This window comes from Chelmon rostratus, chromosome 20 (genome assembly GCF_017976325.1).
Source record: "Chelmon rostratus isolate fCheRos1 chromosome 20, fCheRos1.pri, whole genome shotgun sequence".
Taxonomy (NCBI): Eukaryota; Metazoa; Chordata; class Actinopteri; order Chaetodontiformes; family Chaetodontidae; genus Chelmon; species Chelmon rostratus.
In genome coordinates this window covers 22,579,224-22,593,164 of record NC_055677.1, presented here as the reverse complement: position 1 = coordinate 22,593,164, position 13,941 = coordinate 22,579,224, and the positions used below count along the sequence as shown (strand labels likewise).

Below are 13,941 nucleotides of genomic sequence, written 5' to 3'. Positions count from 1 at the left end.
ATAGTAATTCATAAATACTTGATATCTATATTAGTTTATTTCCTCAATAAATACTCCCACACAGAAGCAAACCTTCATGTAGAGCATTAATGTCTTCACAATTTATCTATCTATAGTTATCGCTTGCGCTAGTTATCGATAGCTAGCTAGCGCTAGTTATCGCTATAGCTAGCCAGCGCTAATTATTGCTAGCACTAATCAACGCTAGCTAGCTGGCGCTAGTTATCGCTAGTTAGCTAGCGGTACCTGGCTAGCGGTAGTTATCGCTATGGCTAGCTAGCGCTAGTTATCATTAGCACTAAAGAGTTCATTAGCACTAATGCTAACTAGCTAGCTAGCACTAGTTATCGCTAGCTAGCTAGCAAATATGTGTTCTCAGTTGTTCTCCCAACATTTGGCTGCACCCTTTGACCGGCCTCGGCAATTGTGAGCCCATGATTGAGAACGTGGTCTACGAGTGTGGCTCTTATCTCATCGGGAACACGTGTGTATCCTCTGCCTCTTCTGCCTCTTCCTCTGTTTTGCCTCCCACTTCCTCCGCCACGTAGCCTTACTCCTCTTCCTCTTCTTCTTCTCTCTGGCTGTTGACCCCAGGAACGCATACAGATGACGAGGGAGAGAAGAATAGAGGTTTGGGTATCATTGGAAGTCCCTCGGCAGCCTAATCCTATGGCAGCATTATCAAAAAGGAAAGTTTTAAGCCTGCTCTTAAATGTAGAGAGGGCGTCTGCCTCCTGGACAATAGCTGGAAGATGGTTCCACAGGAGAGGAGCTTCATAACTAAAGGCTCTGGCTCCCGTTCTGGTTTTAGAGACTTTAGGAAACACCAGTAAGCCTGCATTCTGGGATCGCAATGTTCTACTGTGGTAATAGTGTCCTTTGAGTTCTTTAAGATAAGATGGTGCCTGACCATTTAATGCTTTGTAGGTAAGGAGAAGGATTTTAAATTCTATTCGAGATTTTACAGGCAGCCAGTGCAGCGCAGCTATATCAGAGAAATATGATCTCTTTTCCTGTTTTTTGTCAGAACACGTGCCGCAGCATTCTGGATAAGTTGGAGTATTTAGCAACAAATTGGGACAGCCTGATAGTAACGAAGTGCAATAATCCAGCCTGGAAGTAAGAAATGTGTGGACTAGTTTTTCTGCATCATTTTGAGACAGGAAGTGTCTGATTTTTACAATGTTACATAGGTGGAAAAAGGCAGTCCTTGAAATTTGTTTTACGTGGGAGTTAAATGACATATCCTGATCAAAGATGACTCCCAGATCCTTACGGTGGCACTGGGGGCCAGCGCTATGCCATCCATAGTTACTATCTCATCAGATCGTGAGTTTCTAAGCTGTTTAGGCCCAAATACGATAACTTTAATTTTGTCTGAATTCAATAACAAAATGTTGCATGTCATCCAGAGGTCCGTTTCACAAAGCAGGTTCAACAAACTCTGAGTGTAACCCTGAACTCTGAGTTGATCTACTCTGAGATAGGAAACTCTGAGTTTTCGATTCCACAACAGCAGATTTGAGTTAGTTTGATTAACTCAGAGTAGGTTCACCTGGAGTTACACGCGTGCACCGCAACTATAAAAAGACTGCATCAATGGAACCCCGATTTGAGGAGTCACCATGGCAACGCGGAAGGGGAAGGCTGCGTACTTTACACCGCTCGAACTGAACATTTTAATGCGCTCATACAGCGAGTTTGAACATGTTTTTAGACGGAAGTCCAACACCGCTGCAGCTGCGAAGGAGAGGGAGACGGCGTGGGAGAACATTGCTGCTCGGGTCAATGCGTGAGTATAAATGTAGTCCTTTGAAATCACAATAATATTACAAGTCAAAACTGCTTGAATGGTAGCCTTTTAATTTACTTCATTTAGGTGCAATCCCGCGGGGGAGAAGCGCACTTGGCAGCAGCTTAAAATGAAATATAAAAACATTGTTCAAACAGGTAAGACCTCGGCATGATCTCATGGAGGTAGCTACCTCATTTTGATCATGTTTTACATTGTCAAGTAAATATTAAGTGGCTGTTTGTGCAGTTGTTTTATCCCCAACATAATGCTGTTTTCACACACATAAATATAAGTTTTTTTCTTCTTTCTGCTCCCTTTCATTGTAAAATTGGGTATATTGTGTTCATATAATGTTTTGTTTTTTGTCTACGAGTAAAATTTAAAAATGAAAAAAAGTGTTCTCATCTATATCATGTCATGTTAAATAATTAAGCCAAACTAACACAGACTTTTACTCAGCCAACAGAAAAAAGGCAGATGCAAGAAGAACGGGTGGTGGCCCACCACCACCACCTCTAACTGAGGCAGAGGAGCTGGCCCTAAGCCAGAAAGTAGGAAGGCCAGTGGCTGAGGGAATCCCTGGAGGAAGTTCATCCTCTGAAACCACCACCCAAGACACAAGTGGCTTCATAAAATGTAATATGCCTTGGCCTATATATATATATATATATATATATATATATATATATATTTAAGCCTATTCATAAAAATATGTATTTTCCTTTCATGGCTTTTTTTTTTCTCCGCTTGTCCCAACAGATTCTGATGGTACTGTCTGCCTGGTGGAGCCACCTCAAGCCACAACAGACCTAGTAACTGTAAGTAGGCAATACTCCAAAGATTTTGCAAAATGGTCCATTTAAGTATACTGAAACATATCACTCATCTAGGATGAAGACTACAACGAAACTATGTCTGCTGCCTTCACAGAGGAAGACCCAGAAAGGCCTATAGAGGTAACATCTTCATATGTTACTGATAGTTGCCCTCCAATTTACACTTATTAACATTCCGGTGGAATATAGAGTGACATTTAGCCTACACTGAAGTATTAACACATTCTCATCCTTTTTTAACAGGGCATGGCTGGGCAGCAGCAGGAAGGTCCCTCAACTTCCACTGCACAGAGTGACACAGTGAGATGAATGTCCAGTAAACAGCAGAGGTTCAGTCTGTGGAATTCGTGTGCAACTGTATCATTTAATGTCCTCCTTATGTATTCCCAGTTACCTGTTAAAGACATCTACAAAATCTATCTCCTGATAAAAATACAAAAAACTGAAAAAGACATGCAGTGCTTGGACCGCAAGATAAAAATGGCAGATCTAGAAACTGCTATACTGGAGCACAAGTTAGAGGTGGGTGCATGGTGAACTATGTTAATTATATTAACTATTGGAACATTAACTAAACAAGCTCTTGTGTTTGTAGGAAATAAAGAAGACCAAATGAAATGTGTATTATTGATTTATTTGACTGCTGTGGTGGTGATGGTGACTTAATCTCCGAAATGATTATGGCATATGGTGTCTCTGACTGCTCTGCCATCCTGCATAGCTGGCAGGTGGAAGGGGTCATCATCAGGGTCATCCATTTGTAGGGCAGGTTGTTGCTCTCCTCTAATAGTAGCAATATTATGAAGAACAACACAAGCCACAATAATATCACAGGCCCTCGCAGGGGTCACCCTCAGGTGATGTAGGCACTGGAAACGGGCTTTCAGCAGGCCTATGGTCATCTCCACCCGGGCTCTCGTCCTGCAGTGAGCCCGATTGAAGTTCTGTTGGGGGCCTGGTTCAGGGTCAGGGTAAGGGGTCAGCAGCCTGGGTTGGCATGGGTAACCCCTGTCACCCAGCAGAAGGCCGTCAAACTCTCCTGTAATGTATAGTTAGAGTATATTAAAAGAGGGAGACAAGTGACTTGTGCAAATCTTTAGGCTGCTTACCACTTTGCAGTCTGTTGCTCAGGTTAGACTCGTGATAAATCCTTGAATCATGAACAGACCCAGGCCACTTGGCCTCCACATTGGAAATAATGTATCCGGCGTCACATATGATCTTGACAGTGCAGAGAATGACAGATGTTTAACTATGATGCAGTCTTTAACATTTTGAAACAGTAGTCAATGTACATGTACCTGCACATTTATGATGTGAATGGACTTCCTATTCACATAGTCTGCTTCATTATGTGAAGGAGCTGTGGTGGGGATATGTGTGCCATCTATGCAGCCAATCACACTGGGAAATCCTAAAAGAAATTAAAATTACTAATCCCAGTCTGAGGTTGCAGCACGTCATTAACCAAATATAATTTAAAATTCATTTAACTGATCTCTACATCATTCACCTGCAATCCTGTGGAACTCCTCCTTGATGACTCTGACGGGTTTATGTCCAGGGAAAACGACAAATATTGGTAAAAGTCGTTTCAGGGCATACAGTCGCCTTGCTCAAGTGCTCTGCATCTCCGACATTGTACAGAAAACTCCCATTTGCAAAAAAACGCTGCGCAACTCACAATATCTGCTGAGATGTCAGGGCATGACTACGCTGGTAACGTTGCAAATGGAAGGACGGATTAGATTGTGTATGTAGATGATGGACTGTGCCGTGAAACGGTACCGCTCAAAAAGATAACTGTCTGGAAAAGTAAGAACATCTATGCGTGGTCTGATATCTCCCGACGAATATTTAACTCTCTGCGCAGTATCGCTGCACCTTCATCCACGGGATCATGATCAAACGGACAAGCCATGTTAACGAAAAAAAGTCACCACCTACTGTGCCTAATGGACTTCCACTGACTGATATTTTTAATGACAGACGGCAGAACTATGCCAAAACTCGTCTGCCGACTGAATGAATGAATGAGGAAGTGAAATACGGTGTGTGGTTGAAAGAGGGCGGAGACACAGAGAAACTCGAGGTTCCTTGAGTAAAACCTGGTCCCGACCAGGTTAGGTTCATAGAGTCAGTTACTGCGGTAAGTTACTGCGGTAACTGACTCAGAGTTTAACTTACCTGTGTCTGTGAAACAGGCTTGAGTTACCCCTCTTTCTCTGGTTTGACTTACCTTCCTATGTGAAACGGAAAACTCAGAGTTTCCCTCATTTCAGGGTTAACATACTCGGAGTTTTCAGTAAACCTGCTTTGTGAAACGGACCCCAGGTCTTTATTACCTTAAGACACACTTGGAATTCTAGCACTTCTTCTGGACACTGTCATGAAAATTTGGCCACATAGACTAAACCAACAATCTATCACCTACTGTCGTATTGACTTCATCTTCAGTTGAAGATGGCAAAGATGGCAGGGATGAAGATGTTGAGGAACTATCCTTCAAAGCATTTGTTTAAGCTATTTCCAACTCGATGTCTTCCTCTCTTTTTGACAAGTGCCTTCAATATAAACAGAAAAACATGTATACTCTTACCTACTGTAGGCTCTGATATGATTCCCTGTTGCAGATATAATGGATTCTGTTTCTGTCACTAAATAAAGCACCTAATAATGCTGGAACTTAGCAATTGTATGTAATTATAACTGGTTCACATGAACTGTACATGAACAATTCAAGTATTGATAAAGTACGGATATTAGCAATATATTGTTTTGCAAATAATTTTGTTGTCAGCCCCCACGCTGGACATTAATTTTTACTTCAACATGGTCATTTAACAGTACTGACAGTGAAATGTACAAATTGGTCATGCTCTAAAAATATTTATTACTTCTTCAACATTTAACCACATAACAAAATTATCTGCAATAATCTGAAATATAAAACAGCTAGAGGAGCATCATTTACAAATATGTTTTTCAATTAAGCACAATAAATTAAGCATCAGATACAAAAATAATATATTCTACATCACGATTTCCCATAAAGTGTTACTTTCACCAGTCTCCCAAAAATCCTCATCATGACAATCATCTGAAGGTAGACAGTACATTATAAAATAAAATAAATAAAATCAGTTAGTAGTGTTTATCTACAGTTATCAAAGGTACCACTCACCAAATATAAAAAACAAGGGATGGAACATTACAGCTTCAGTAAAATGACTAGTGTGTACAGTAGGAAGAGTTCAAAGAGTCTTTTTTCTGCATTGTGAAATAATAAAGAAAGAATCAAATATGTCCAAAATATTTCGAGGCAGTTTCACAGAAACTAAAGGAAGGATCGATTCCAGTGTTTGACAGTGGAATATTGGACTAGACTCTCCTTAGAGGCCACAGTCATGTTCAGTTGTACCGCATGCTCGATATGTGTGTGTGTGTGTGTATGCTTGCATGCATGTATGCATGTGTGTGTATGTGTGTGTGTGTGTGTGTGTGTGCGTGTGTGTGTGTGCGTGTGTGTGTGTGATGGAACAAGAACTCTAGACATTCTGGAGAGGCAATCCTTCTCTTCCACTTTTCAGAGCTTTCTTTTTGCGCTTGCAGCAGACCACTGTGACAGCGATGATGAGGCCAATCAGCAGCAGGATGAGGAAGATGGCAGCAGCAATCACACCCACCGAGTACACTGTAGAGGAAAAAACAGACAATATTACATTAAAAAACTGAATGACTGATGATAGCAATATCTGTATATTAGGATGTAGCATAGTTACAGTTAAAATATCCCCAATACCCAATATACATATATATATGTAAAAAGGCTTGTGCTTTCCGTATTTTTCTTTTCTTTTTTCTTTTTGTCAGTTTGTCTCTCAATATTTCTACCATTGCTGCCCCTTGTAAATTTGGCATACTGTAAATGACAGTCTATCCAGCAAACATTATACTGTCTACCATTTATAGTAAAAGTACTTTGGAGTCACACACACACTGCGCTCACACACACACACACACACACACACACACACACCATTCAGAGGGAGTGGGGAGTGAGTTGCATTTCTTGTAATCCAAACAAAGAGACGTGAGTCATAGCTTCATCCCAGTGCCCTATCATCCTCTGAGGGATGTGTGGGCCTCCACCAGTTACTGTGTGACTGCATGTGTGTGTGTGGGTAAAGGTTGAGGTGATTGGGAGCTTAATGTGTATATGTCCTGTGTGACATCTCACCTTCAAAAATGGACTTGCTGTCATCATTGGAGCACTGGGTCTGGCTCAGCTCTCCCAGCTGCTTGTCTATGCTGCGGCTGGGGATGTAGGCCTGGACGCTGAAGCAGTAGCTCTCCCCTTTGTCCAGACCAGTCAGCTCTATCACATTTGTCTTAGAGTTGTACACTTTCTGCAGACAACACCAAGGGACAACATATAGTTTGTATTGTCTTATTATATACATTGTATTGTGTCTTTGAGGCTGATATTGTGATGTCCACTGTTACTCACCTTGCCGGTGCTCTTATTTTTTCGATAAGTGACTTTATACTGCAGCTGGTCAGAGAAGATATCTCTGATGTTCAGTTGGCGGCCATCTTTAAATATGGCGGTGAGTGGGTCAGTCACATACAGGGTGGTCTTCTTTTTGTCTTCACTAACCTCCAGCTTAAACTCAGGTTTGCCTATATCAGCTGTGGAAAAGGGACAGGGGGATAAAAAGTTGTTTACTGGCAGACCAGAGTTTATCTGTGCATGTATCCCCGAATATAAACTGCTGATCAGAGACCTCTGGAAATGACCAGCCTGATGATGTTTGAAGCCAAAAAAATCAATATATTGCCATTATTTAAATCGGCAAGGCCATTGAAAGTAAGTAATCTTTTGCAATAACTCCCTTATAACAGCACATACAAAATACAACACATCTAAAAATTACAATACATATAAAACAATGAAAGTTAATTATAATACATATAAAGCAAAGATTTTAGTTTATTTTAGTGCAGGTTGTTCCATTTGTGTGGTGCATTGTATTTTAGAGACAGTTTTCCAGTCCCAGTATTAACATGGTGATGCTCCAAGACCAAATAGTTTTAGAACATAGTGCAGTGTCAACTCGATATATAGTTCAGAAGTCATGAGAGATACTGAGGTGAGAGAAACTGAATGCAGTGCCTTTCTCTTCTGACTGCTAATGACACTAGATGTCATATAGAAAACATGGATTCCTGGCTCTGCTCAAGGTTTCTGTCCATTCAAAAGACAAATTTTCTCGCCACCATCACCAAGGGCTTGCTCAAGCAAAGAGTTGCTGGATCCTTGTACATTAAAGAGTATGGTCTATGCCTGCTCTATGTGGAAAGTGTCCTGAGACAACTTTTGTTGTGATTTGATGCTAAATAAAATTGAATTGAATTGAATTGAATTGAATTGAATTGAATTGAATTGAATCTATGCATTCTAAAGCCCCAGGCTTGAACCTAAGGGCATGAAGAGTCCACCGTTGCATTTGAGGACTTCAAGGAGTTCATTAAGATCTTTTTTAAAGCACAGCTTGTCATCCAACCAAGAAACCAAGGTATTTATAATAGGATACACCTTCACGGGAGTCTCCTTAAGAGTATCAGTATTCATGTCAGTGTCCGTTAGTTTTCTAGAGAAAACCCCCATTTTGTTTTAACTGAATTTATCAGTAATTTAAGATCAATTAAAGTACTGTATGTTGTACAGTTCAGAAATCAAAATGCAAGTTTTGAACTTCCTGGGCAACAGAGGGCGCTGTTGTATAATGAATGGCATCATCTGTGGACAGTTGCACTATTTTCAATGATTTCACCTAATTCATTTCTAAAAATTGCAAATAAAAGTGGTTCTTCTTCACAAGTCAGGGATGTTTTCTCTTACCTCTCAGAATAACTAAAAATAGGGCTGCTAATAATAAGAGGCTTCAAATTACATTGAGACATCTTTTACACTGTTCATGGAAATACTGCCAGTCAGCGGGTGGTTCAGTTACACAGGCTTGGCACCAAGCAACATCCCTATAGCAAGTGACGTATCTACAAATTCTGCACAGAACCAAGCATTGTTCCTGTTTTTGACCCTGAGTTTCTTAATGTTTGTCTGAAAAAGGTTAAATGTTTTCATTACAAAGCCTAAGGACAAATTTGGCTCAGGAATTGTGATGGTAAACCTAATGTCACGGTAGTACATATCAGATAAAAATGTTTGTTCAGAAAACTGTTTGAAATTCCTTTTAACAGTGATTTGGTTCTGGAGAAACGAAGGAGGAAATATGCTGGGTCAGACTGATTTTTTTAAATGATCAGAAGTGTTAGTTAACCAGTTAATGTTCATGTTCATGAATGGTCTAACGCACCCACGGGTACAGAGGCTGAACGATAAAACCCAATAACTCGAACTTTCCCAGTGTTATTTTTTACCAAACAAACACAGCCAAGAACTCAAAACATTTTAGCTTGGTTACAGAAGAATCAACAGAGAGAAAACAATTTCTCACAAAAAAGGCACTACAAACTCCCTTAGCAGGCTGACATCAAAAAACACTATAGTTATCAGGGCAAAAATCAGCATTTTTAACAATGTTTGACAACCATGTTTCAGAGACTACAAAAATGTCAGGATCAGTTTGTTGCACCAAAACTTTAACACGTCTGTTTTGAATACAATACTCTGCACGTTCATGTGGATAATACCCAATACCCAAGCTCTTGCAATGCAATCAATGAATGCATGCAATGAAATAAACATCCTGAGCCATATATAGTGCTGCCAACTGTAGCAGTCAGGCCTCTGATGGCTCAAGTTTTTCAGAAACTGTGTTTGAGAGTCTGAGCACACAGTGGTAGGACCCACACTGTTGGAACTGGATGTGAAAGTGGGAAACACAAAGTTCTGGATCAGGTCTTGCCATGTGCATAAAGAAGTTTCTACATACCTTGGATTTTGAATTTTGGACTCTTGATGATATTACCATGAGCCCTAACAAACTCAGATGGGCTTTTTTTCTGATGTTATATATCTACCAAATGAATAATTGATAATTGGAAAATCATCTAAAGATTAATTGATTATGAGCTTAATCATTACCTGCAGCCAAACATTTTATTTGGAGATCAAACCAAAAGTAAGCACTACTGAAGCGTTGCTAATAATACCTCATTAAACAGGAAAGCTGTGTGCGCACACAGCCACAGTAAGATTTTTGAACACCCATAGATTTTAATTTATAGTTCAGAGTTATATTTTACCCTTTTACCTTTTGACACCACCAGTGTTACCAGGGTGTAATAACGGGGATCAAGCCATGTGGTTATTTAATTATATTCCCCACTGTAACTATGTTTACATTGTTTTATTCTATTTGTGATACGGGGTGATGGCTACACACATAACTATAGAACAGGAGGTATATCCAGGTAACTTTGGTTCCTCCATGTCTTATTACTTGATAGAAGATTACTGCTGTGCAGACAAATTGTTGCTCTTTCATTTGCTGCCAGAGAGCAGTGATTATCGTAAGTAGGTTTACAGTGAAGATGTCTTTGTTAGAGGTGAAAAGCAGCAGATCACTGAGTCTTTCTTCCACTTACTTCATGTTGTCTTCACTCTCAAATAGCTCTACAGGCATAAGAAACTTGTATGAAAAAACAAAAGCAGCCTAAGTTGACTATTCCCAGTTCTTGTAGTCTCTGTGGTATCTCTGTGGCTACACTATGATGGATACAGAAATCCACTTTAAATACAGTAAATGAAAGCGAAACCAGGAAGTGGCTCTGTAAATGGTAGTGGATGTTTACAACAGACAGTTTAGAAAATAATTTTAGTGTTTATCTTAATTTTGTCTCATCTGGCTGACATTTCTTGACCCTTTAGACTTCTTTTTTAGTGATGTCTTCTAGTTCAAAAAAGCTCAGCAGTTAACTTGGTGAGTTATTAATATTAGAGAGAATAGTAACTATGAGAATGAGACTTAAAGTGCACAAAACTGGAATAATCCTTTAAGAATCTTACAACTGAGGAGATAACACTTCCATCACTGGAAGGCTCTCTCTCTCTTTCTCTCTCTCTCTCTCTCTCTCTCTCTCTCTCTCTCTCTGCTTGTGTGTGTATGCCAGTAAAACGTATTTATCAGCTTGATTCCACTGCTGACCTGATCTGCATCATGCATCTGAACAATCTGTATGACTGACCGTGCTGCACAAGTGAAATGTTATTTGGACCATATTCAACCGATTTAAAAAAAACTCATAGAACCTACTGTCTTTGTATGGGCAGAATCTTGGTGAGCTGGTGTAAGGGGACTCGATAAGGTCAGAGGGGACCCCAAGTGGGGGTTCAGACAGGACGTCAGCTGTATAGTAGGCTTTCAGGTCAGTCAGAGCACTGGACAGATCACACACTGTCCCTGAGGACCGGATACAGTGATGGTTTCTCTGTTTGTCCCCACCAACCCTGCAAAAGTTTGACAAATCACATTATTCATTACACATGGCGACTGTGGCTCAGAAGGTAGAGAGATCATCCACTTACCAGAAGGTTGGTGGTTCGAGCCCTGTCTACCTGCCAAAGTATCCTTGGGCACACATAATGTTGTGAAGTGCTTTGAGTGGTCAAAAACCCTATAAGCCCTTTGACCATTTACATGGGCATGACTGATGGATGCAAACACTAAAAGCATACAAGCATTAACCCTGATTAACGCTGATTGTCGTACATCATACCGCTTCAATCCACATTGCAGCTGAACCGCGCATGCATTCCTCGAATGCCCGTTTGTGCATATTCCACACACACATAGGGACCTTTTGCAAGCACTGGTTTCTCATCAGACCGGTCAAAGTGAAAACTACATCCGTTGTGTTGTTGTTACAATGTAATGGTTGTAAGCCAATTTTGTGGCTGTTTTGATGAAATAAATTAATTTTGAATGGCTTTTATGATGCACATTTATGAATTTTGAAAAAAAAAAGTATTTTTATTGCATTTAAGCATTAACGCCTGTGGTAGCTAATTTGCATCACACCTAAATTGTGCTACAGAGAAATTAACAAACTCCTCTTAATTTAGGATCAATTTAAAAGCAAAAACACAAATAATTAATTTCTTAATATAAATCTAAATAAATTCAGGTGTCAAGGGGTTAAAATAAGTACATATGCATGAAAACCGATTGCAGGACAACATCATCTTATTGCAAGTCTGAGACTGTATTATACTTGCCTCTTTCATTTTTCTCTTACTGAATCATTGAGGTCTGTGTGCCTTTTAGTTAACTTTCTGTTGAGAGATCTCTGGCATAAAATCAACATTCCAGTAAAAGTTTTTACTGGATCAGTAATGGATTCTTATCATGCCCTGTTGCCATTAATCTTTCCTTCAAGGTTATTCAGCGAGCATGTCAGAGGGGTGTGAGCCTCAGTCAACACACCTGAACTTGTCTGTAAGATTAACTGCAGGAATAAGCAGTGAGTTCAATGCATCTTCTTGAAAGGGCTAATTGGTGAGTGTTTAGATGCAGGTACTTACACAGAGAACTCCACTGTGTAGGAGTAATCAACTGATGGTTTGGGCTCCCAGGTCAAAATAGTTTTGAAGTTGGTGGATTTCCAGGTGACATTCTGTGCTCGGGGATAAGAGCCTGCAAAATGAAAAGGATGGTGTAAAATATCATTTCCTTGCAAAACGAGATATGATGTTTTAAAGGTCAAATAATGTGCGTTAGAATGACACATCAATGGAGACTCTGGTCATTATGGCAGAAACCCAAAAAAAGGTATTTGCAGACACATTGACATACATGTAATCTGCCAGGCATTCCAAAAGATGAGCTGTACGGGAGACCCTTATATCAAATCAATGAACACTTTATGCAATAAAACCTTAATAAGTGTGGTCCTTTGCAAAACTATATCTGTACACAACCTAAAGAAGAGACATCTTTGTGCGCACCGTGTACTGCTAAACCAAAATGAATAAAACCCAGTGTGGAGATGAGGCACTTCATCAGGCTCACAAGGTGATGTGATGTGAGTGTTCAATGTTGATTAAAGATCCTAGATTAGGATTCTTAGGTCACCGTAGGCTGCCTTTAGCACTTGTGGTTTATTTTCTCTGACAACAAATAACTGTGTCACCCAAAGAACACATGAGAGACAGCTATTTTGACAACAACAGTTTGAAGCTAGGCCTAGTTTCCAGGTTTGTCCGACACAGAGGATTTATAGGCTTCCCTGCTCAAAATTTCCTGAATCACTATACATTTTTTTCAACAATAAGACATTATTCTGGTGTAAGTTTTGTGATCGATCTTGAAGAAACTGGACATTAAAAAGTAGATCAAATGAAAATCAGAATTTTCCCAACAATGATGTTGACAAGGTCAAACATTAAATATATTTGTACTGTTTTCAGTTCAATGTTAAAAGGATCAGCAAACATCAAACTGTTTAATTTCTCAACTTTTTTGGAATCAGATTGTAAAAGATAGAGGTTTAAAAGCAAAAAAGCTCATTCAACTTGACACATTAAATAAAAGCATTTGTGCCAAAATCTAATTCCAAAAGGCTTAGTATGACTTGAACCTGCGTCCACCTCCAGAGTTATCTTTTGACAGCCATTCAGCTAGATTTTTTAAAAATAAATCCACGTGTTTTTAATCTCATCAAAAATGCCTATTTATATTCTATAATATTTTCTCTTATTTTATACCGCATGTGCCGGACTGGATTCATTTTTACGCGCTCTACATTTCGTTTTAACATGACTGCTGTCGCTGAAATGACACAAATGTGATGTGAGAAAAATTTCCTCCTTATGTAGGTTGCACCGACATTAAACTAATAACAGCAGCGCGTGAGCTGCTTGGACTCACCTGAGACAGAATGTGTAGAGAAGAAGAGGAAGACAATAAACAGCGCTGCCGGTAGTCTTATTGTCATCATGTCGGGTTAAATTCCTCTCAGATGGCTAATGTAGGCTAGATTCAAAGTCAGATACAGCAGATTCAGGTCGGTCCTGGACAGAAGTCACCGTGTGAAGGTCTATCGTCTCGCTCTAGTCTGACTACAAACCAGTGGTTATAGCAATGTGGCCGCGCGATGCTTGACCAAATAAGGAGCGTCCGGCTGTGGCGTCACTAGACTGTGGCCGCTATTACACATGCAGCGACGGTGCGTGCCTGTCCTGCTGAGGTCATTCAGTGGATACAGTGCGGTGTTCTCCTGGATTACAACTATTTCCACCACACTCAGAACTGAACCAGACGGAAAAGTGCCATGACGTTTGAC

At 40.0% G+C, this 13,941-nt stretch overlaps 1 protein-coding gene across 1 annotated transcript; it reads right to left on the bottom strand.

The window, feature by feature from the left end:
- Nucleotides 1–5,504: 5,504 nt before the first annotated feature.
- f3a (coagulation factor IIIa) lies at nucleotides 5,505–13,723 on the bottom strand. The gene is made up of 6 exons (XM_041961669.1): nucleotides 13,527–13,723; nucleotides 12,182–12,293; nucleotides 10,914–11,107; nucleotides 7,142–7,323; nucleotides 6,872–7,040; nucleotides 5,505–6,325 (listed from the first exon to the last, which is right to left on the bottom strand). The coding sequence occupies exons 1-6, from the start codon at nucleotides 13,594–13,596 to the stop codon at nucleotides 6,180–6,182; spliced, it is 873 nt and encodes a 290-aa protein (XP_041817603.1). The 5' UTR covers nucleotides 13,597–13,723; the 3' UTR covers nucleotides 5,505–6,179.
- Between the last annotated feature and the right edge of the window lie 218 nt (nucleotides 13,724–13,941).

Bases quoted from the DNA above. Each gene is read 5' to 3' on its own strand.
- f3a (XM_041961669.1), bottom strand. From the start codon at position 13,596: ATGATGACAATAAGACTACCGGCAGCGCTGTTTATTGTCTTCCTCTTC. The intron at 11,108-12,181 runs GTAAGTACCTGC...AAACTTTTGCAG, and splicing joins TACACAGTGGAGTTCTCTGT to GGTTGGTGGGGACAAACAGA. The intron at 7,041-7,141 runs GTGAGTAACAGT...TGTTGTCTGCAG, and splicing joins AAAATAAGAGCACCGGCAAG to AAAGTGTACAACTCTAAGAC.